At 41.7% G+C, this 24,594-nt stretch overlaps 2 protein-coding genes across 2 annotated transcripts in view; both read left to right on the top strand.

The window, feature by feature from the left end:
- The first annotated feature begins 3,764 nt into the window (after positions 1 to 3,764).
- On the top strand, positions 3,765 to 11,501 carry LOC115828810 (cationic amino acid transporter 2). Its single transcript, XM_030792909.1, has 11 exons — positions 3,765 to 4,134; positions 4,860 to 5,015; positions 5,468 to 5,630; positions 5,737 to 5,882; positions 6,334 to 6,556; positions 8,077 to 8,213; positions 8,364 to 8,466; positions 9,093 to 9,217; positions 10,119 to 10,285; positions 10,985 to 11,093; positions 11,344 to 11,501. Exons 1-11 carry the CDS (start codon positions 3,765 to 3,767, stop codon positions 11,499 to 11,501), a joined length of 1,857 nt encoding a protein of 618 aa, XP_030648769.1.
- Positions 11,502 to 13,685: 2,184 nt separating this feature from the next.
- Positions 13,686 to 24,594, top strand: part of zgc:152816 (matrin-3) — a 16,292-nt gene continuing 5,383 nt past the window's right edge. Inside the window, exons 1-14 of the mRNA XM_030793068.1 lie at positions 13,686 to 13,753; positions 15,231 to 15,835; positions 16,027 to 16,088; positions 16,289 to 16,327; positions 16,636 to 16,739; positions 17,196 to 17,248; positions 17,738 to 17,854; positions 20,348 to 20,473; positions 20,584 to 20,742; positions 21,574 to 21,695; positions 22,388 to 22,850; positions 23,416 to 23,506; positions 23,622 to 23,638; positions 24,124 to 24,246. Of these exons, the coding sequence (XP_030648928.1) occupies positions 15,284 to 15,835; positions 16,027 to 16,088; positions 16,289 to 16,327; positions 16,636 to 16,739; positions 17,196 to 17,248; positions 17,738 to 17,854; positions 20,348 to 20,473; positions 20,584 to 20,742; positions 21,574 to 21,695; positions 22,388 to 22,850; positions 23,416 to 23,506; positions 23,622 to 23,638; positions 24,124 to 24,246 (2,028 nt within the window). The 5' untranslated portion in view covers positions 13,686 to 13,753; positions 15,231 to 15,283. The remainder of the gene's footprint in view (positions 13,754 to 15,230; positions 15,836 to 16,026; positions 16,089 to 16,288; positions 16,328 to 16,635; positions 16,740 to 17,195; positions 17,249 to 17,737; positions 17,855 to 20,347; positions 20,474 to 20,583; positions 20,743 to 21,573; positions 21,696 to 22,387; positions 22,851 to 23,415; positions 23,507 to 23,621; positions 23,639 to 24,123; positions 24,247 to 24,594) is intronic.

Here is a 24,594-nt window from a genome sequence, read left to right as displayed (position 1 = left end):
AACACTTTGTAGAGAACTTCTCATCGCAACTAAACATTTGGCAGGCTATCTTCATGTGGTAATCCTGCGGTGTACGTCATTTATGATAATGATCGCAGAATACTGTGCTGACATGTAGAAAATTAAGTACCTCACACTTAATTTTCATATTTATATGGGTAAATGGGTTTAAATACTATGTGTGTGTTTCAGACAACACGATTTAATTAAATAAAACTGAATATACACTTAAAAATGTAACGCTCTCTTTCAATGGAGATCTTCTTCGCAGGTTGCACGGAGTTATACCGTCCTTTACCTCACTACAGATATCGAGTACGATAGAGTCAAGCCAAGCCTTTATAAGCACACACGGCTCAGATGGTAACCTTAAAAAACCCGACTGTCCTCTCCAGATTTAACCCGCCTGTCTAATACTCTCAGGTCTGTAATCAATAATGACCAGCAGTTTGATTTGTTATTTAATATGAAATTCAAATCATATAAAAATAAAATAAAAAGTATATATTTATGACTGGTTATCTGTGTACCCTCTACTAAATTATTTTATCAGCACAACATGAATGATACACTATGCAACGTCGCAGAGAGAGAGAGAGATAGAGGGAGAGAGAGAGAGAGAGAAATAATAGTTGGACCTGTTGGAAATTAAAGTGCTGTGGGTTGGAGTCACTGACTGAATGAGGACCATACTTTAAATGTGGAGATTTTAACCATTAAAAATGCTGTATCGGATATCTCAAACTTCCATGTAAGGAGATTTTAAAAGGTAAAAGGTTTTTGTTTTTGTTTTTTTTCAACTTCTGAAACATTCATGGTTCAGCACTCTTCACTGTAGCTCTCACAGGAGACCCCCAGACCTTTGCCCTGAGTCTACCTTTTTAAAGGAGGAATCCGCTTCTTTCAGCAAATAGTCAACCTCTCTCTCTCTCTCCCTCTCTCTCTCTAACTCACACACACACACACATACGCACACACATGCTACACGCAGTGAGACTTGTGCTCTTTGCACCCTGAGAAATGCTTGCGTAGTCTGGAGGTCACTGTTGTTCAGGATGCATAAAGAGCTGGAGTGTGAAATTAGGCCCCACTCACTTTGTCTCAACACACACGACGTCAGTGTCGTAATAATGACAGGACACAGGAAAATTCGAGTGAGAAATCCTTCGCTGTCTGACACTGTGTGGGTTATACAGGGAAAATGTGCTTTTCCTCATTTTAACATGATCTTTACTTAAGTAGAGGTCATGCAGCAAAGCTGAAATTGTGCCTGTCTAATTTCCTCATTGAGGCCAGTCAAGAGAGAAATGAGTAATGATTGATCAAGAATCAGCTGTCTCTCATAGACAGTATCAGTAGCATGTTACGCATGGTTAGACTGCAGTTTGATCAATGCTTTGGATTTTGGTCATCTCTGTGGATAATTAGAGAAACACTAAAACTGTTCTAAGTTATGTTCCGAGTTAAGTTCTTGCTGTAGTTTACAGCTGAATAATGAGCTACAATGCCTCCTAACAAATCAAATTACACAGGGGTCAAGATGACCACCTCTATAAAATAACTATGTGTTAAAATAAACTTCTTACTCCTTACTTTGGTGATATTATCATGTGAGGGGGAGCATAAAGTAGCAGTGCCTGCTGAGCCTTAAATCAGTAGAGTGTAACCGTGTCTGTGTTTGTTTCAGTCATTTGTTGGCAGTCTGTATTTATGTAGTTATCTGATATGAAAATGTGTGTTCTCAGCACTGATATGAGTCATTGAGAGGCATCATTAAGTCGGGGCCTGTTCACTTTCAGCTACCGCTTATCTCTCTCTGCATGGCCGTACTATGCATATCAGGGTTCAGAACTCAGATACCAACATTCATCCAAATATTAACTCCAAACCTGAACTTTCTGCCTGCTCCCAGGTGCCTGCCCTTTGCCCCTGTGTTTCCAAAGTTGTCTTCAGGGACTAAAACTGGTCCACTTCAAGCGTTTGCTTTTGTCCAAGGCGACTGCTGTGTTCATACAGTTATGTAGTATCAGTAACATCTAACCTGGGCCACATTTCCACCCCGCAAACGTCTTAAAGGAGTGTTTGTTATCATGCAGCGAAAAAATCACATGCACGACAGGTGAAAGTCGGTCTGCCGGAATCCAGTCTGTAAACTGTGAATTTTATGACATTTTTTTGAAAATTATTCTCTCTCTCTCTCTCTCTCTCTCTCTCTCTCTCTCTCTCTCTTTCTCGCTATCTCTCGCTCTCTCTCTCTCTCTCTCTCCAAAACGAACATCTACAACTACTTGACAATTAATACTTTGAATACAAGCAGCTCAGAGTAGCTTTGATTTCTGAAAAAGTAACTTTCAGTCAAATAGAGTTCATCTTTTTTTTTTTTCCTTCAGAAATGGCACATCTCTCCTAAATGTAACATAATCTGTCAAAAATGTCACGTGAAGCTTTGAGCCACGTGAGAGAGCCCAGGAGGAGTCGTGGGACGTGAACTGTGCCCAGGACTTTACAGGGCAAACACACGCACTCCGACTCGCAGACAGCCCACACCTCACCTCACATCCCAGACCACCACACCGCACACTCAGGTAAGCTCTCGCTCGCTACCGCTACCTTCTTAACACAGACGTCTCTGCCCCGGGACCGTCTCATCCAAAATAATATTTTTTTCACTAGGTTTTTTTGGAATCTACTGATCTCATAAAATTATATATTGGGGTGTTATTACAAATGAAAAAGTCCATTTGTGTCTGGGATTTGTATCTAGTGCACTATTTTATGTGTGGCTATCATTTAATTAATGGATATATTGTCGAAAGTTTTTCTTGTTGGAGTTTTATGATTACAGAAATGTGAAAGTGATGCTTATCTGTAAGAATTGTGTCTTTATACACTAGAGGAACTGATGTAAGTTTTATGGTTGTTCAAGGCTAGATCATAAAACTGAGATAAGAAATTGACATAGATGTATACTTAGCTTCAAAGGCATAACCCCTAATTCAATCCACACACTTCAGGGCAGCAGAGAGAGCAATCAGCGTTTGTCTATTTGTAAAAGTACAATGTGTTCACAATTTTACGAAAAACACTGACTGTGTTGCTCTTGAAGAAGTTATTAAAATATGTAATTCCTGTCATAAGTTGGCTGGAGGGTGATTGATAATTAAGCCATAAAAAGATTATCTGAAGTACTTCAGAACGGTGCGGTCTCAGACAGATTCTGCCTGGGACAAGTCAGGTAAAGACGTCAGGTGGCTTTTCAAACCTCCCCTGACTTTTTCTCTCGTGACTAGTTCTACATTTAACGTTCATTCACTGCCTGAGGGAATTTTAGGGGGCGACTGTGTAACCTGTGTATCAGGTATAGTTGTTTTGCATTAATCCGTATTTTAGTCTGTAATTATGTGTCTTTTATCTTCTGAAATATCTCAGATTCCTACAGTTTTACTCTGCCCTAACCGAGATTTACTCGTTCACTGTGTGTCTGGAAGGGACTGTTCTATAAACAGTAGTCAAGTGAATGATTACTTTTCTTTGGGCTGCTCCTGGGTTTGTCATGAATTGGTGAAAAAGATGAGGTCAGACGCCAGTATTTGATTGGCAGATTAGTCATGTCACTGAAGGTCTAAGCTGTCTGTAGTGGTCTTTCACGAATCAGTTAAAAATAAATAAATAAATGAATAAAAATAACACACTTTAAACATGACATCATAGTTTCATCATGGCATCATAGTTTCATCACCTCTGTCTCGTTTTCCTAATCCAGAATGCCTTGTGGAGAAGTGCTGTCATTCCTGAAGAGTCTTTCCAGACGGAAGCCTCTGGAACCGGATGGCGAGGAGTCGAATTTCCGGCGTTGTCTGGGCACGCTGGATCTGATCGCCCTGGGGGTGGGCAGTACCCTGGGGGCAGGAGTGTACGTGCTGTCGGGGGAGGTCGCCCGGACCGTGGCTGGCCCCAGCATCATCGTCTCCTTCTTCATCGCCGCCCTGGCCTCCGTGTTCGCCGGGCTGTGCTACGCGGAGTTTGGCGCTCGCGTCCCGAAGACGGGCTCTGCGTATCTCTACAGCTATGTTACAGTGGGGGAGGTGTGGGCTTTCATCACGGGCTGGAACCTCTTGCTCTCCTACATCATAGGCAAGAAACAACAACAACATCAACAACAACACTCCACACTCTAGATGCCAGGGACACTCAACTCTGACCCTTAAATCCAAATTTAGCCCATTTCTCTCTGAGTGGATGAGTTGAAGAGTGAACGTAACCGGTTCGCTAAGGTGTCAGCACACCTGGTTCCTCTGTAAAGGGAGGCGGGAAAATGTGCTGTTCCTTCGCTTCCACCAAAAGGAACGTAAGACCATGTTCACCTTTAATGAAACCAGGACTGGCATGTCTGTCTCAGTTTGTGTACTGAACAGAAACGCCCCTGAACATGCTTTCATCTTATCGTCCTGTTCAAGTGAACTCTAGCTTAGGACACATCAAATGTGAGGTGTGAGGCAAAGCATGGAAAAAACCGTGGATCCCTGGACGTCTTGACGACACTCTTTTACCCCCCAGATTCTTTGCCAAATTGTCACGCCGTCTCTCAGTGCAGAACACAAACCCTTAAGGTCAATGCCAAACTAACAGTCAGAGGCATTCCTGCAATGCCCATGTTAAAACACAGCTTTCACAAAAGGGCAACGTGAATCAGTATTTTTCTGCTGCGACGTTGAATTCCTGAGTAGTTCAGTGTGTGTGTGTAAGAATGGTGCGTGTGTGTGTGTGTGTGTGTGTGTGTGTGAAGATTGTTATCGGGGGTGGCGAGGGTGTCTCTGATCAGTGGACCCAGTCTGAAAGAGTCACATGGTCTGTTTCAGGAACCTCCAGCGTCGCCCGAGCATGGAGTGGCACTTTTGATGACCTCATCGGAAATAAAATAGCCAGTTATTTAAGAGAACACACTCCCATGGACTTGCCCGGCTTGGCTCCTTACCCAGACTTCTTCTCGGCCGGACTCATCATGCTGCTGGCTGGTAAATATAATGTCAAAGCCAATATCCAAAGCCAATCCAGGGCACACTTACGGAATCAGATAGAGATATCAGAAGGGCCTTGTGAGGGAAGATGTAGGGTCCAGTGAAAACACAAAATAAGTCAGTACACAGCCATGATGCCAAAATATTGTTTCGCCAATTGTACTGTATGTGTGTTGTAAGCATTCATTTTGTTTGCTTTGTTTTGATGAAACGCATTTATATAACTTTGTTAAATTAATTGTACATATGTAAATAAACATACTGGTAACATATTTTAGATGTACAGAACATTTCAGGCATATAACATTAAAAAAACAAACAAAACAGACGATATATGGACATATGTAGTTTAGACAGCAAGAGTTGATCACTAAGAGTATAAAGACAAACAGATTTCACTGTGCTGCTGTTTGGTTAATGGTGACTAATCTGATATCTTCTCTGATCAGGAATCCTTGCCTTTGGAGTGAAAGAGTCAGCGATCGTGAACAAGATTTTCACAGCAATAAACGTGCTGGTATTGATCTTCGTCATCATCTCTGGGTTCATCAAAGGCGACCTCGGAAACTGGCAAATTACAGAGGAAGAAATTATCAACAGTACAATCAGTGGGTACGAGATCCCCACCCTTCTCATCAATAATACATCAGCTTTACAACACACACTGGCACACGTGAGCATTCAAACCCAGCTCTGAAGCTTGGCTTTTCCATTTCAGAAACCAGTCCTCCTCTAACGACACGGGCGCGGACACTGCAGGCCTGGGCTCCGGAGGGTTTTTCCCCTTTGGGTTTGAGGGAACTCTTGCTGGGGCCGCCACCTGCTTCTATGCCTTTGTTGGATTTGACTGCATTGCAACAACAGGTACACACAAAAACATGAAGATGTGAGGCACTAAAAAAAAAAAAAAAAGCTATGTATGTAAACAGGAGTGGACACAGGTTTTGACCTCTCACAGGAGTGATTGATTATGGATTAAATGAATTCTTATGTAATAGTTTATATTAACCTAATGGATAAGGTTGCTGAAGTGTTGGACAAAATGAAATTTTTAATCTGTCCGAGTACCTCCTTATGACTTTGTTTGTACAAATGTTGATTCACCTCTTCTGAAGGAAAAACTAATGCCGGTGAACAAATAAAAAAAAAAAAAAGTGATGTATTCGTAGCTAAAATAAACTGCTCACTGCAGCAGCAGGGTTCTGCACAGTGACATTATCTCGTAAAGTCATCCTGAGTCTGCCCTGAACACGAATCATTCAAACTCTCACTCTCTCTCTCTCTCTCTCTCTCTCTCTCTCTCTCTCCTCTACAGGTGAAGAGGTCCAGAACCCTCAGAAATCCATTCCCCTGGGTATCATAGCGTCTCTGCTCATCTGTTTCCTGGCTTATTTCGGCGTGTCGGCCGCCCTGACGCTCATGATGCCGTATTACATGTTGAGCGTCCAGAGCCCTCTGCCCGTGGCCTTCACATACGTGGGCTGGGGAGCGGCGAAGTACGCAGTGGCCGTCGGGTCGCTCTGCGCTCTCTCCACCAGGTGCAGTACCTGACTGTCACTCCTGCAGTCATTAGCACCGCTGTGGTCACCTGCTGTAGCTTACAGCTGCTTCTCCAAGATACAATTTTTTTTGGGGGGGGGGGGGGGTTTGTGTGTTTGTTTGTTTTTTTGCAGTTCAGTTTTTTTCTCCTATTTCAAAACATACGAAAACCAGCTGTTCCAACAGACATCTCTACCGTCTCCGTATGCGGCGTGCCTTGTCATTCTGAGCGGCTGTGTTTATAGCGAAAGTACACGTGGGATTAGAGAACATTGCATTCGTGTTCTCCCAGTGTCGATGGGATTAGAGAACATTGCATTCATGTTCTCCCAGTGTTGATGGGATTAGAGAACATTGCATTAATGTTCTCACAGTGTTGACGACAAAACGGAACACAGAGTCCCTAAAGCACTACAGTTACAGGAAAAAAAAATGAGATACAACAGTAAAATCACAGGTTATATAATTCGTACAGAAAAACCCATAAAGTTAAATGTAGTATGAATAATGTTCGGCTGTATCATACAGACAAACAACTTTCTGGATAGAAGATGTGGATTACTGAGGAGGTACAAAGACGGAGTTAAACATTTACAAGATAATCATTAAAGCTTCCTTATCAATATATACGCATGCCATTATTCTAGTGACTATCTTATCTAATCTGCTCCAAGTCAAGCGAAGAATCCACTTCATACTTCCCTCATTACTTCCCTCATGTCATAGCACAGTGGCCACACACAGCAGGCTGAAGAACAGGAGACAGATCTCTGGCACCTTTTAAAATAGGACTATTAGTCTACGCTGAACTAGGCACAGCACGGCCTCAGTCAAAACCTCTGCGTTCACATCTCATATCTTCACCTCCAAGCTCAATGTCTCATGACTGAAATCCATCTCTGAAGTAAAATGAATCTCTTCTGTCCTAGAAACCAATTATCATCTAACTGCACCAACACATTAAATTTACTGTTTGAAGGATTTTTTTTTCCTGTTTTGGTTTTAAGGGAGATCTTGCTGGGGATGCACAATAGTATTTCCTCTCTCTGTCTCTTTTCCACTATGAGCCAGTGGATGAAAACAAACTGGTAGCCGCTCTGTTGAGATGGTCAGCCAACCCTTCTTTTGTCCCGTCCTCTGTCTGCTGTTCTGGAGTCAGTTAATTAAGCACTGGCACACAGTTCTACCAGGGCACAGGTCTTTAGCAGAAGGTCTGGTTATCACTGGATTATAGACTAGTCTAGTCTTTACAGGTATCAGTGCAGACGAAGGAGAGGAGACTAGGAGAAGAGTTCAGTTCAGAGTATTAGAGCCAGGTTCTCATTTAACACACCTTTCTATAAGTCTAAAAGTATTATTTAAGAGAGCACTACCTCACTCAAAAAATCCTCCAAAAATTGTATTTGTCCTGTTGATTTAAACAGGCAGATAATACACACATATGATAACGACCCCTGTGTGTTTGAGAGAGAGTGCATTTGACGTGAGGTGTCTGTCTGTGGTGTCTGTCTCTCTGTAGTCTGCTGGGCTCCATGTTCCCCATGCCTCGTGTACTGTTTGCCATGGCCAGAGACGGACTACTCTTCAAACCGCTCAGCAATGTCAGCTCCCGCCAAAGCCCTGTCATAGCCACACTGTCCTCAGGAGTCATAGCAGGTATTACATCTATCACACACACACACACACACACACACACACACACACACACTTTAAAAATTTCTTAATACATTAATAAGATTAATGCTATATTGGCACTGATATGCGTAGTACAGAACATTGTCCTGTAAAACATCTGTTTCTCTCCAGCTGTGATGGCCATGGTGTTTGATCTGAAGGCACTGGTGGATATGATGTCCATTGGCACTCTCTTTGCCTACACACTGGTGGCAATCTGCATTCTCATCCTGCGGTAAGCCGCGCCAACCTCTAAACAAACCATCAATCTCTCTGCCTGCTGGCTTTTGTCCTCTGTTTTTTCAAAACGTGCCAACGGAAGCTGTCTGCCAGGAGACAGTGTGCGGAGTAAATTTATGTAATCATCTAGAGTTTCATAGGCCAGCCCTCCAAATAACAAAATCACCCACTATAACTCAGCCAGATAAAATGACGGACAGGTTTAAATGTTTCTAAATGCCACACACAGTCCATGTGTGCCTGATTACAGAGCTAGTCTACAGATGCAGCTGGTTCTAAAAGGTCGGTGTTAAAAAAGTGTTCTCGTTTTTAAGTGCTCGTGTTTGAGTGGTTCTGACCGAATATCAGCGTTTAATCTGCTTTCTCCTATTGCGTCTGGGTATAATACAGGCTGAAAAAGTTCGTTAAATCGCTCAGACAAAGCACTCATCCTGGCAGATTCTTACTTCGTTTTCTGCTTTTCTGGGTCAAGGTCAACCCTAGGGCCGTTCAACACAATCATTCCTGATGCAGTTTGCCAGGATCATTCCAAACATCATTGTTTCCCGATGCAGTTTGCCAGGATCATTCCAAACATCATTGTTGTATTTGTTTGTCCTGTTCTCTTTCATGGCTGTGTAGGTACCAAGAAGATCCTTCAGGCTCAGACGAAAACCATCCAGTTCAGAAATGGAGTCTTCTGCATCCCCCCTCTTCTCCAACAGCAAAAAGCTCTAAAGTTGTGTCATTACTCACCATAGTCATCAGTAAGCAACAGCTTCTGCATTGGGTCCTGTAGTCCTAATGATGAAGATCTTCATCGTTTAAATATATGTCTGTCGTCCTGAGTTGTGACCAAAAGCTTCAGCCCACATCTCAGAATCTCTTTCAGTAATTCTACTTCACAAAAGGAAAAAGCTCAACAGCAAAACTCTCGCCGACATTTGATTTATCCTTTTGGAGCTTCCAAATTTAACTGTGAAAACTCAGACAATTTTAAGTACCAAATTCAAAACTTTTGGCTTTTGGTTACAACCAAATAATTATCTCACCTTGATTTGTGAAATTGTGGGTGATAATTGACTGTTCTGTCATTAGCACCCGTGTGTGGTTTTACCTCAGTCTAGAGACATTTTTATTTTGATCATCATTTACTTCAGGTTCTCAAATTTTACTACCTACAAGGGTAAAGAGGGGAATGGAATCACCTAAAGAGAACAGACTCTGAATCCGATGTGACTAAGTCACAATTTGAAAAGGCTGAAAGATTGTTTCCTTTCACTACTAATGACTAGAATGCTTCTGTTATAAACACAGCACTTGCATCCTCCACGATCCTCCCATGAACCAGATCTACACATTATTTAAACTCCACGGGAAGTTCCGGAATGAGAACTGCAAATTTCCAACTCCTTCCATAGTCTCTCATTCTTCCCAAAGCACAGTTCCCTCTCAAATCAGTTTAAAACTCTGATACCAAGATTTTAACCGGGACTGAAGCTCTTCCAAAGGCCACTGTCTGTTCGGGCTCCTTAAAACTTCACAATCAGTCATAAGTTGTCTGGTGTTTTCACCCTTTTGTTTACTCTCTGTGTGTGAGTGCGTCCTGTGTCAGCTCTGAGTTGTCGCCATGACGCACTGTGTTCACGGCCTGTTGTTGTTCCCCAGTCGTGTTGACGGTCATCCTGAGTGTGATCGTGACGAAGGGGGTGGAAGCAGATCTGATCTCTGAATGGTGGATGATCCTGTGCATCACAGTGGCCCTCCTCCTCCTCCTCACCTGTCTCATCCTGATCTGGAGACAGCCTCAGAGCTCCACCAAAGCTGCCTTCATGGTCTGCTCCTGTTCTCTCTTTCTCAATTACGTCCATGTTACAGGCTAAAAACATGCTTCCAGTGCAAACTCACTGGACAGGTCATTTATAAACAGTGAGAGAGAACAATGACAATGTCTCCTAACTCCTATTTTATGTCCTCACAGAAAAATCACAAATCAGTATGTAAAACACATCTTGTCAGAGCAATAACAAAGGCAAATGAGTAGTAAATTATTGTTATAGACAGTGCTATTGGTAAGGATGTGGGGTACTATATTTAATTCACCATATTTAATCTAATTCAGCCTGTCACGGAGCCAGGTTTACTTAAGTATCATTTTTAAATACAGCCAAAGTTAAGACTCTTTGTTCTTGTCAGACTGATGACGTCACCATGGTACAAAACATGTATGTTTTGAACCAATTATTGTACGGCTTATTACTCAATATCAGCATATAATTAAAGTTTCAGTGCCCAGTCTAGTGTAAACTAACATTACGATTACATGGTGGTTCACTTTTCAATGTCATTCAGTAAACGATTCAAAAGATTTGGAATAACTTACCACTGGACTGGTAGACTAGACTGGTAGACTAGCAAACCTTTTGTTTAATCCCTGTTCTCATGTTTCTCATATGTGCGTGTGTGTTTATATATATGTATGCATGTATGTATAATATGCATATTTGTCGTTTTGCATTGCTGTTCCTGTGTAGGTGCCATTAATCCCAGTGCTTCCTGTTTTAAGCACATTTGTCAACATCTACCTCATGGTCCAGCTGGGAGGAGAGACCTGGATTCGCTATGCTGTTTGGATGGCTGTGGGTAAGTCAACATAAGACAGGCTTGGTTATTACTGTTGTCTCCGCTAGGCAACGCTATTAACTATTAACATAAAACAATATCCATTATCGCTGCAGCCTATGTGCTTCTGCTTCAGTGCTTTTAATATAATGCCCTGCGTTCAGTGCTAGCAATATGATTAGAAAATCTATGATCTGCAGGTGAAAGGGTGAAATGCAGTGCTGGCTAATACACAGGGTTTGTTGGGTAATGGGTTTGTTTTCCCCCACAGGCCTGCTCATCTACTTTGGTTATGGAGTCCACCACAGTGTGCAGAAGAAACGGGAGGCCTCGCACAGACCGTCCCACCTGAAAACAGTGGATGCCAAACTGGAGCACGGTTTCACAAACAACAGCTCCTCTGTCCCAGAACCACAAACCAAATTCTAAAAGCAACGTTTTAGAATCATGCGAACAGGCATTACAGCTTTCTCTTCACGACCTGCATGGTCTCTCAGGTGGCTTCAGATCCTCAACTGTCAGAAAGAGTTGTTTTTAAAATGTAAAAAAAATTAAATTAAATCATCAATTAGCCTTGACATGGCCATATTAATGACCGTTAGCGATCCAAAAACAGGAACCCTGTCCCTCTTATTATTTTTTTATCATTATACGTGTTTTTTTACACACTGAAACAATAACATAAAAATTTGGGGGGCATGTATTTAAGAAAAACCTAACTTTAATGTTGTGAGTGAAGAGACATATAACTGTTTCATAAAAGAATGTGTACAGATGATGTTGTGAAAGCATTTGTTCCATTAATGTTTTATATATTTGTTCATTTTGATAGAGGTCTACTTAAATACATATTCATCACTGTATTAGTGACTTCAGCAAAGACACAGAGTGATAATGTGATGGCTCTGAGTTTGGCTCAAAAAGTTATTGTATGTCTGAAATTACAGTGTGTTCAAAACCTGTATATATCACCACATTTGTCAAAAACATCACCATGTATTTCTTAGTGTGACTAAAAATTACAGTAATATTACCTTAGTAAATAACTGGGGCGTATTCCAAGTACGTGGTTTAGTGACAAACCCGGATAAGTTAAATCAGAATCAGTTGTAAACCTCCTAATAGAAGAGCCCTATGGCTTCATTCTCCTGCAAAACAAAGCCACAGGGCTCTTCTATTAGGAGATTTACTACTTACTCTGAGTTAACTAATCTGGATTAGTCACTAAACCATGTACTTGGAATACCTCCCTGCTGGTACATATTGTAAATATTTAAGAGATATATATATATATGTATCTAAAATTTGTATATCAATTATATCTTGTCTCATTTAATTATGATGACTCAGAATATTATTTTATTTACATTTGTACTACTATTCATAATGACAATAAAGCTTAAACTTTGTGTAGTTTAATTCTTTTTCGGCCTGGTTTGTATATTCTGTGTTTTTAGCACACAGTTAAATGCATTTTTTTTTCTTCAGCTGTTTTACATTAAAAGAGATGTCCTGAAGCCTTACCAACATGCAGTTCTCACAAACATATAAACAAAATGAATATATATATAGAAACAAAAACATAAATATTCTAGTAATATGTAATAATAAAGCAATATTTAAATGAAAGATGAAACTGAGTTACTAGCACAGAATCCTCTAAGCTAACACACTGTCTACATTTCATGTTTTTCTTATGTGACCTCAACCCAAAATCAGGTCGTTGTCTCTGGGTGCGGGTGGTGTTCTTCAAGCCCACACATACCATTCTCTTTTTTAAAAACTCTCTCAATCACTGTAGAAAGTTCACATCAAATGTAAATCAGAGGCGCCCTATAATGCGCCACGGCACTGACGTCAGATGTTGGACCTCCTAAATTTTAAGTTATAGTGACTTAATAATCTGGAGTTCATATTACTTAATGCAAAAGCGATTTGAAATAAATAAATAAGTTTTTAGTTTCCATAACTCAAAATTGGATTATGTGTAATAACAACTCAAAAATTTTCAGTCAGTACAACTTATAAGAACATTTTAAGCTTACACAACTTAATAGAATTAAGTTATTTGAATGCTCAGGTTTACAGCGCACCAGAGAACTGTGATATGCCCCAGTTGTTTGACACTGTCTTCTGTCAGATAGAAAAAGGCATGCACCAGAAAAAAGGTCACTGTTGTGCAGAAATCCAGTTCCACTTGGATGCTTGATTTTTCTCATTTGACACACTATTCTTAAAGTCACTGGTTCCCAGTCCCTGCTCTCTACCTACCTGACTGAGCTCATCAGTGGCACTTTTGATTGGCTGAGCACACCTGATTTAATCAAGAGCATGTTAATCACACTAATCAGGCACGCTCAGCCAATCAAAAGTGCCTCTGATGAGTTCAGTCTGAGTTCACCCTAACTCTAGCCATGAGCACATGCGCAGAACCGCTAAGAAGCACATATCGATAGGTACTTTCATTCTCTCTCGCAAGCAGTTCGTTCCCTCTCGCGTTTTTGGCACGACTTTTGTCCACAACGGTGCCTCATACAAATTCCCCGGCAATTCAATACGTAGCGTCAAAACACCAATCACAGCTTTTGGTCGACCCCGCCTCCCTCACATACACAATACACACACTCGCACTGTAAAGGTTGTTGATATCCAGGCGATAGCGAAAGAGGAATAATACGAAGGTAATTTGTTAATCATTTCATGCACTTCATGCATACTGTTCACAAGCTACGTCTATGAAAGTTGGGCTAATTAATAAAGGCAAAAATAGCCATGCTATCGCGAGAGTTAGAAGAAACACTAGCTGACTGGCTAAGTTTTAGCTGCCCGTAATGTATTCGCTACATTAATGTCAGAAGTTTGAGAGCGATGCATAAGAATTCACAGTGTAATTTCCTCAACCGGACCTCGGCGCGTATATGTCTAGCGAGATCTTAAAAGACGCATACATAATGATACAAATGTGGCGATTCCCCACTTTTCGGACCCCATTAGCCTTCCAGCTAACTGCAGCCGGTTTCGGTTACAGGCCTCTCATTCCAAACTGGGAGTATCTGACATGAAGCTGTTTTCAATTCAAAACACTGACCATTAGTAAATATGTACAGTGACCTTGAATATACGGTCGCTGTATTTGTATTCGCTTTACAGCACATATTAGTGCCACGGTCGTAGGATAAGTTGGACACGTCAAAAAGACACGTAGCCGCAGCATGTAAATTTACGACCATTACTTTCCCCTGTGCTCCAAAGCTGAAGGAGCATGTCTGTCTGTGTTCTTTGTTTTGTGTTTACATGACTTTCATAAATGCGTTTGAAGCATGAATTAGACAGAATAAAGCTACCAAATGCGGAACACTGCAATGAGTTTGAGTTAAATGTTTGTTTCACTTCATCCGAAGATTTGCCCGTTTCTGTTCTGGTAGAAGGTTTGATGGCAGTTGGTTTGTAAACAGCTGACCCCTGATCTGAAACTTGATCCCCTCTCACTAACTGTACGTCCCATTACTCTAGGTTATATGGTACTGCAGACAAAACCAGCCCGGTTCAGTACATGACAGTACTGTAAAGAGTACAGTTATATCCGCGTGTGGCTTTACTGTCCCGCTCGCAACTGTACACTTTACCACTGGATTATTTATCTGTCCAATGATCTGTGTTGTCATATTTGTATACCACGTGACAGGTGATGAATATGACTGTGTACATACAAGAACCAGAAGGGTTAGCACTCCGCGAGTTACATTAATGAAATAAAGTTTAAAAACAGGAAGGAGTAAAGTTATTAACATAGAGTGTTCGACTGCACTTTGATCCTGTTGGTTACCTGTGGTGAGCTTGGCTTGCGTACTAAAGATATGTTTTGGAGCTGATTGCATTGAGTCTCCTTTGTTTGTCATATTTGTGTGCTTGTGGTCTGGATGTTAATTTATAAATCATGATTTGTCCGTGATCTCCATACCATTAACATGTGTGCAGTGCAACATCAGAGCCAGTCAGTGTGAATTTCATTCTTCTTTAGGCTACTCTTGGACAGTCCATCTCTATAACAGTGTGCTCGTTGCTATCTGACATTCTAGTTGTCCTCATCCGATGTATTTGCGCGTTTATGATTTGTGCTCACGCTTTTATGATTATGTTGGTGCTGCTTGTTCTCAGACTGAGATTGAGAGAGGTGTGATTTGTGCCTCTGGGAATCTCCAGACATAAAGATGGGAGATGTGGACCAGAACGAACAGTCAGCTGGGGATGGGGAATCAAACACACCCCCCTCTCAGGGCTCCGGAGACCCACCCCTGAGTACCCAAAACCTGTATGCCACTTTGGGCCTCTCTCAAGAGGACGTGGACGCGTTGGCACAGATTCCTGAGAAGGAGATCAGCGTAGAAACGCTGCCTTACCTCATCATGCAACTCAAAACCAAACGGGCGCAGCAGGCCCCTGTTCCCTCGGCAACAAAACCCTCCACGACCAAGACGGGCGAAGGCAAGGCTGAGAGAACGGGGAAGCGGAGCAACGACAAACACGGGCGGAGCAGGCGGTCCGGGAGCCGCGACCACGAGCATCATGGGAAGGCGGAGGGTCACAGGAGGACGGAGCCGTCCGCGGGCAGGAAAGATTCCCGGCACAGGAAACCCTCCGTGGAAAAACCTCCAGGGGACGGCGCGCCGGATCCGCAGGAGCTGGACGATTTCCATGGAATTCTGCCCCAGGTTTTTCCACACAACTGCTCCCTGTGCAACTGCTCTCTGAACTCCAGCAAGGTTCGCCTCCTTTCCAACTCTCACTCCTCTTTTGGTTTAGTTTGCTTTTATCCGATTGGATGGTTTCTTTTGCATTCTTGCTTCTCATCTCTTATATCACTGTCTCTACCCTTTCCAAGTGTTTGTTTCCAAGTATGTTTCTCATCTCTCTGTTTTGGTTTTTTTTTTCCCCACTTGTCATTTCCTGTTAGACATGGCAAGAGCATGTTGGTGGAGTGCGTCACAAAGAGGGAAAACAGGAATTCTTGCTTCTGTGAGTTTATTGAACCAAATACATTTCTGTGCGCTGTTCTGGGTGATGTGTATGCCTTAACTAACACTTGTGTGTCAAATGACCTGTTTGTGCTTTATTGTGTCGTGCAAGACTTGTGTGAATGGCTGCAGTGGTCTACCCATGCACTGGACTGTTCATTTCTCATTGGCTTCTCATAGCGTGTGTTGTATTTCTGACAGATATCCAGACCTGGATCGGCACGACCCTTTGCGGAAAGCGTAAGTCGTTCATTTTGCCAAAGTATTTTCTCCACATGCTGTCACTCTCTCCCACACACACATACACACATGCTCTTACACCTTTTGCAGACATGAATCAAACAACTGAAAGCTATTGATGAGTATCCGCCAGTCTCTCTCACACACACACGCACGCACACACACACACACACACACACACACACACACACACAGGCATATCAGAGCTGAACAGTACGAGAGCAGTGAGGAGTGTGAAACTGTGTGTCTCTTTCAGGTCTAGCTTGTATCCAGGCAGTGATGAGTGTGAAACTGTGTGTCTCTTTCAGGTCTAGCTTGTACCCAGGCGGTGATGACTCACACTCGTCTCACAGATCATCCTCACGCTCTTCCGTTACCCACAAACGTCCCCACAGCTCAGGCCGCAGCGCAGGTAACCATGGCAACCCAGAGCACCTCTGTGCTTTAGGGTGGTAGAAAAAAAAAGATGCGGATAGGGAGAGGTCATTTGATCCGCTGGGGTTTAACTCTCCGTCACCTGGAGATGTTATTTCACAGTGTCACATTTCTGTATTAGTCCCATAACTGCACTGAGCGTGCTGTCAGTAGCCTGGGCCGGGCCGGTAGAGTATGCCTGTTCTGTTGGGTGGTCCCGGTCAGGCATGTTTCTGTGGATCGCCGTGTTGAGAACCTTGTACCGCGGAGTGATACAGTTCTTCAGCTCCAAAGCCCCAGAATTCTGAATTTGTGAAAAGAGACTTGGGAAATGTCTGCTGAAGATGAAGTAACACCTCAGTTGGCTATGGCTGGACCAGAGTGTTTTTGTGATTCGGTGCACTGAGATTTTGGGGGTTTTTGGGAAACATATTTTCTCCTTTGTCGTTTTTAGGAGATCCATCCGCACCATTTCCCTCTTCATTTCAAGGCCAGCTGAAGCACAAGGTACGCTACACTACTGCTGGTTTTAACTGAGGACTGCTTACATGTCACTTATGATGATCTAGTCTGCTTTGGAATGCTCATGGCTGAGCTCTATAAAAACCACTTCAGAATATTGCAGTTCTGGAATTTTCCACAAAGCGTTCAGTTTAACAGAACTTTAGTTCTGTCCTCAGACAGTCTGGAGGATTAAACCTTTCAGCTGATCCCCAAAAAAATGTCAAGAGACAGCACTGTTCATGAATGACTAGTCATGCTTCAGTGTTTTTTTTTTAGTACAGTCAGGATGTTTTGGAATATCCATTTGCCTGTGTTGGGGTCTGTGGTCTGTTTATTGCCCCTGGAATTTGCTCTTTCTTTGACCCCAAAACCCAGAACTCTCCCAGATGGAGATTGACACATGCATTCGTGCAATGTGTGTTGTTTTACTTTTGTGGAGTTTTATTGTAGTTAAGACGTATGATTTTTAGCTGTGATCTGTCTTGACCGCAGCCCAACACCAGGGTGGTGGTGGCTAAGTTTCCCCAAGGCGCCGTGACGGTGGAGGACTTACTCGGCCTGGCCAAACCGTTTGGCACCGTCGTGAAACACCTGGTGCTCACCAGCAAGGTAATACTCTCCTATATGAAAACACACTAGGTAATACTCTCCTATATAAAAACACACATGGTAATGCTCTCCTATATAAAAACACACTAGGTAATACTCTCCTATATAAAAACACACATGGTAATGCTCTCCTATATGAAAACACACTAGGTAATACTCTCCTATATAAAAACACACTAGGTAATACTCTCCTATATAAAAACACACAAGGTAATACTCTCCTGTATGAAAACACACATGGTAATACTCTCCTATATGAAAACACACATGGTAATACTCTCCTATATGAAAACACACTAGGTAATACTCTCCTATATGAAAACACACATGGTAATACTCTCCTATATAAAAACACACATGGTAATACTCTCCTATATGAAAACACACAAGGTAATACTCTCCTGTATGAAAACACACATGGTAATACTCTCCTATATGAAAACACACATGGTAATACTCTCCTATATGAAAACACACTAGGTAATACTCTTCTATATGAAAACACACATGGTAATACTCTCCTATATAAAAACACACTAGGTACTACTCTCCTATATAAAAACACACTAGGTAATACTCTCCTATATAAAAACACACATGGTAATACTCTCCTATATAAAAACACACTAGGTAATACTCTCCTATATAAAAACACACACGGTAATACTCTCCTATATGAAAACACACATGGTAATACTCTCCTATATAAAAACACTCTAGGTAATACTCTCCTATATGAAAACACACAAGGTAATACTCTCCTATATAAAAACACACTAGGTAATACTCTCCTATATGAAAACACACAAGGTAATACTCTCCTATATGAAAACACACTAGGTAATACTCTCCTATATGAAAACACACATGGTAATACTCTCCTATATAAAAACACACATGGTAATACTCTCCTATATGAAAACACACAAGGTAATACTCTCCTGTATGAAAACACACATGGTAATACTCTCCTATATGAAAACACACATGGTAATACTCTCCTATATAAAAACACACTAGGTACTACTCTCCTATATAAAAAGACACTAGGTAATACTCTCCTATATAAAAACACACACGGTAATACTCTCCTATATAAAAACACACTAGGTAATACTCTCCTATATAAAAACACACTAGGTAATACTCTCCTATATGAAAACACACTAGGTAATACTCTCCTATATGAAAACACACTAGGTAATACTCTCCTATATAAAAACACACTAGGTAATACTCTTCTGTATAAAAACACACTAGGTAATACTCTCCTATATGAAAACACACTAGGTAATACTCTCCTATATGAAAACACACTAGGTAATACTCTCCTATATAAAAACACACTAGGTAATACTCTTCTGTATAAAAACACACTAGGTAATACTCTCCTATATGAAAACACACTAGGTAATACTCTCCTATATGAAAACACACTAGGTAATACTCTCCTATATGAAAACACACATGGTAATACTCTCCTATATAAAAACACACTAGGTACTACTCTCCTATATGAAAACACACTAGGTAATACTCTCCTATATAAAAACACACTAGGTAATACTCTCCTATATGAAAACACACTAGGTAATACTCTCCTATATGAAAACACACTAGGTACTACTCTCCTATATGAAAACACACTAGGTAATACTCTCCTATATAAAAACACACTAGGTAATACTCTCCTATATAAAAACACACTAGGTAATACTCTCCTATATAAAAACACACTAGGTAATACTCTCCTATATGAAAACACACAAGGTAATACTCTCCTATATAAAAACACACACGGTAATACTCTTCTGTATAAAAACACACATGGTAATACTCTCCTATATAAAAACACACTAGGTAATACTCCCCTATATGAAAACACACAAGGTAATACTCTCCTATATAAAAACACAAAAGGTAATACTCTCCTGTATGAAAACACACATGGTAATACTCTCCTATATGAAAACACACTAGGTAATACTCTCCTATATGAAAACACACTAGGTAATACTCTCCTATATGAAAACACACTAGGTAATACTCTCCTATATGAAAACACACATGGTAATACTCTCCTATATGAAAACACACATGGTAATACTCTCCTATATGAAAACACACATGGTAATACTCTCCTATATAAAAACACACTAGGTAATACTCTCCTATATGAAAACACAAAAGGTAATACTCTCCTATATGAAAACACAAAAGGTAATACTCTTCTACATGAGAACGCACAAGGTAATACTCTCCTATATGAAAACACGCGAGATATATTAACAGGTAATTGCCTGATTAAAAATATAACTGAGAGCTCTTGATGACAGAGGAGTCGCACAATTCCCAGAGCGTTAACTAAAGACAGTGTGCTAAAATATTTGAGTGAAGATTGTTTTCTCCTTTAGAAATGCTCAAACTCTGTTCTGTTCACATTTTCGTGTATGACTGTAAGGTTTAACATCGTCTTTGTTCTCTGTGGATCAGGGTTTTCTGGAGTTCAGTACGCATAAAGAAGCCCAGAGCATGGTCAGTCATTATACGGATAAACTAGCATACATAAAAGACCACAGGATAACACTCTACCTGTCTCCCATCGTAGAGGGAATTCATGTAAGTTAACACAGAATCAATTGATATTCCATTTTACAATAAGGATTTGAAATGGAATATGACTAAAAATGGATTTCGAAGGTGAGCGTTTTGCTTTCTGGAATCCTTAGACACGCTTCGACGAACCTCCGGAAAAACGGGCAAAACACTGGAACTCTTCAGTGGTGCTGTTCTCCAACATCCCGCCAGGAAAGTCGACAGAGGCGGAAATTCTGGAACTGGCCAACATGTTCGGGGAGGTTCGGCATTCTCTGTTCTACAACAACCAGGTGAGGCATGCTGATGCCTTCAGCATGTCAACTCTCACAAAACTCGTCCATTTACCTGAGCAAATACTAGTGCTAGCGAGTTATTAACCACAGATGTAAAAAAAAAAAATCTATGTACTGCAACACGTATGGACAAGATGAAAACTCACAGCTAAGGAGATTGTCGTATTAAATCTTGAGCGTCACTTCTGCAAAGATGACTGCATTGCATTTGGGCGTTGCATGAGAGGTTAGTATTGAATGGAAATAGTATTGACTGGTTATGGGAAAAGCAGATGAAGAAAAGGTTTTGTGTGCGTGTGCGTGTTTATCTAAGGTAAAGTGCCTCTGAGGGCACTGGTTTGAAGCTGTATAGCAGCCACTGTTTTAAAAACAGCTTTTTGGCAGATTTTAAATGTTTTAAGAACAATATATTGTCTAATTGTGAGTGTATTAAAAATAGTCGCTTACCTAATTTTCAAACTAATTCTACTATTGCCTTAGGCTGAATATGATCTGTTGCCTTAGGCTGAATATGATCTGTAGAGATTTAGACGAGGAAGTCTGTCCTCCTTCCTGCTGTCATCTGCAGTTTAAATCATTATGGTTTACCATACAATTGTATACCCCTACATAATCATAGATCAGATGCTTAACATGAAATTGGCAAATGGTATTTAAATACATTACAAAACTCTGTAAAAGTGTGCAGTGTGAGAATGTGTATAAAAGAGAGAGAGAGAGAGAGAGAGAACTCTAAAGACTTCATTTCCAGTGCTTGGTGTTGAAGCTGAGAGTTGAGTTGAGCGTTTTGGAGCGAGCGGAGTTGTTAACACTGCTCCTTGTGTGAAGGCTCTAGTCGAGATGGCCAACTGGAAGGACGCTGACATCATGGTGAAATACTACCGTTCCAACCCCCTGAGGATCAGCGGGCGCAGCATCAAAGTCCACCCCTCCAAAGTCAAAACGCTGTGGTAAGAGACGGCTGGAGCCACGCCCAGTCCACAGAACACAGGCCCGTTCCCTCATTCCTCCTCTGGTTCCGTTGCCTCGATCTGTCTTAGCGCTCTGAGCAGCACGGACAGAGTAACCGACCTTTTTGGTTTTACCTCATTCAGCCCAAATAAAAACACTGCCCACACAGGACAGGGGACCTTTACAGCGTGCTGCTGGGATGTTACCGTAGTGATACTGTGATTGCATATGCTATCCCAATGTTGCTATGCTGATATTGGGATTATGGTGAGCTACTGTGATTACAGTATGCTAATGAGAGGTTGCTATGGTGATTATCAAGTTCTGCTGTGATGTGTTTGGGGTGAAATATGAGTGAATTTAATCTGTCTCAAAATGTAAAAAGTAATTGTAATGAAACAACAGTGTATATTGGGAGTAGTAGTTTTCATTCGGACGTTCTTGTTCTCAGAGTATGCGTTATCAGAATAGAAGCCCTGAGAGAACACATGAACATCAGTAACTTTTTTCTTCTGTCTGCTTTACATATGAAATTGTGGGTATTCGGGTTTGGTTATTTTGCAAATTTCATCTCTAAAAATTTACAGGTGTGCTGTTGCTTCCTCAGAGAACAGCCCAGTCAACCATGAACATGTCCCATGAGTCAGAGTGATGCTCGTTATTTAGATTTAAAATGATGTTCGTTCTTTAGGGACAGCCGTTCCTCGTCCAGAGGCTCTGACTCGAGCAGGAGTCACAGCAGCAGACAGAAGAGTGAGTCATCGACCAGGAAGTCTCGCTCCCGCAGCAAAGAGGGAGCCAACAGCAACAACAACAACAGCCTGGGAAAGGAGAAAGGAGGAGAGGAAGGAAAGGAGGAGAGAGAAGACAGAGAGAAGGAGCGGGGGGAGGAGGAGGCGGGAGAAGGGAGTTTGGATGAGGAGGGCATTCAGGTGGAAGATGAGCTCGGACTCCTGGACGAGGAATTTGGCTTTAACGAGGACGAAGCGGCCGAGACCCATGCCCACACCCCCACGGACACGGAGAGCGGCGAGGAGAAAGAGAGAAGGAGGTCGGGAGAAATGGATGAGGAGGCGGCGACGAACGAACCCGAACCTCCTGAGGAGCAGGAGGCCAAAGAGGCCAAAGGCTCTGAGGAGGACATGATCGAACAGGTCACCGCTCTGTCACATTTGATTTCATATTTGATTTCATTCGTTTGTGTGTGTGTGATTGTGTGTGTTTGTGTTTCTGTGTGTGTGTGTGTGTACGCGTGTGTGTGTGTGTGTGTGTGTGTTGTGTGTGTGTGTGATTGTGTGTGTGTGTGTGATTGTGTGTGTGTGTGTGTGTGTATGTGTGTGTGTGATTGTGTGTGTTTGTGTGTGTGTGTGTGTGTGTGTGAATATGTGTACTCTTCACAGTCATTTCCTTGAGGATTCCATAATCTAAACAGAAGCTGTAGTGTCCAGCTTTGATCCTGATGGTCACTGGACTGCACTGTCAGTGACTCCGTGTCTCTGAGTGCACTCCTGTACATGTCATAGGTTTTCTTTTCTTCTGTAGCCTGGTCTTTTTCTGCTTTGTTTGCTTTTTTTCTTCTTCTTCAAATCTTGTTATTTACAGTCAAAAATGAAAAAAATGAAGAAAGTCAAAAAATGAAAGAGGCTTAAATAGCTGATTTTTTTTGTGTTTGGAGAGGATGAGGCAGTAACCCAGAGGTGACCCTTATTCTCCCCACAGGACGATATGGACGATATGGACTTCCCTGAGAACCTGGATGACTTTGTGACCTTAGATGAACTGGACGGCACTGCCACGGATGACACCTCAGGTAACGCGGGTTTCACCAAATGACAGTTGCTTTCAGGCCCATTAACAGAATGTTTTTTACATCACAGTCTTTACGCACAGTAACTATGGAAACTCTCTCTCCCCATTTCTTGTAGATTCTAAGGAGCCTCAGGTCAGTACCATATCTCTCCACTTAATCTACAAACATCTCGGAAAAGTGTGATCTGCTGCACTTTTCTGGTTCATTCAGAGCTGTGTAACCAAGTGTAATTACAATCATCTGTGTCACCTCATGGACTAACTCCAGGCCAGAGTCTGAATGCTTTAGTCTTACAGAGCTGAACTGGTCTGGCTGTACCCGAGGGAGCCCAGAATAAACGGCCTGAGCTGGCTGATCAAGGCCAATGAGTAATGGGTCATATTTAATGTTAATGTGGCGTGTGCTCCACTGTGTATTCAGCTGTGAGCTCAAAAGACACCCGGCTTAAACACCGCAGACCAGCACTGTTGAATATATATGTCACCGGAATAGCAGGACTCAATTAAGGAGTAATCACGGCTTCTGAGGGAGGAATATAAAAGATGGAGTGATAAGATAAACGATGAGAGCCGGGAGATAAAAGATTCTTGGTATGTTTTTTTTTTCTTTTTTTACAGGAGGGTAGAGTAGTGGTGGTGAAACCCATTCGTAAATGTTACGGTCTGAACGAAGCCCTAAAGAAACTGGCTGAACCCTTTGGAAAGGTGGTGAATCTGGTCATATCCTACTACAAAGAGGAGGTGAGTACAGACTGTAGTTACAGAGTGTGACTCGGTCAGTGTTACCTAGAGAGTGTTGTTTTGATAGTGTCACCTAGGGAATGTTGTTTTGACAGTGTCTCCTAGAAAGTGTTGTTTTGACAGTGTTACCTGCAGAGTGTTGTTTTGACAGTGTTACCGAGAGAGTGTTGTTTTGACAGTGTTACGTAGAGTGTTATTTTGACAGTGTTACCTGTAGAGAGTGTTATTTTGACAGTGTTACCTAGAGAGTGTTGTTTTGACAGTGTTACCTAGAGAGTATTGTTTTGACAGTGTTACGTAGAGTGTTATTTTGACAGTGTTACCTGCAGAGAGTGTTATTTTGACAGT

This window comes from Chanos chanos, chromosome 15, assembly GCF_902362185.1.
Source record: "Chanos chanos chromosome 15, fChaCha1.1, whole genome shotgun sequence".
Classification (NCBI taxonomy): domain Eukaryota; kingdom Metazoa; phylum Chordata; class Actinopteri; order Gonorynchiformes; family Chanidae; genus Chanos; species Chanos chanos.
This window is presented reverse-complemented; position numbering and strand designations above follow the sequence as displayed.

Excerpts from the sequence above, each read along its gene's own strand:
- LOC115828810 (XM_030792909.1), top strand. The coding sequence starts at position 3,765 with ATGCCTTGTGGAGAAGTGCTGTCATTCCTGAAGAGTCTTTCCAGACGG. Across the intron at positions 4,135-4,859 it reads CTTGCTCTCCTACATCATAG|GAACCTCCAGCGTCGCCCGA; the intron begins GCAAGAAACAAC and ends GGTCTGTTTCAG. Across the intron at positions 6,557-8,076 it reads CTCTGCGCTCTCTCCACCAG|TCTGCTGGGCTCCATGTTCC; the intron begins GTGCAGTACCTG and ends GTCTCTCTGTAG.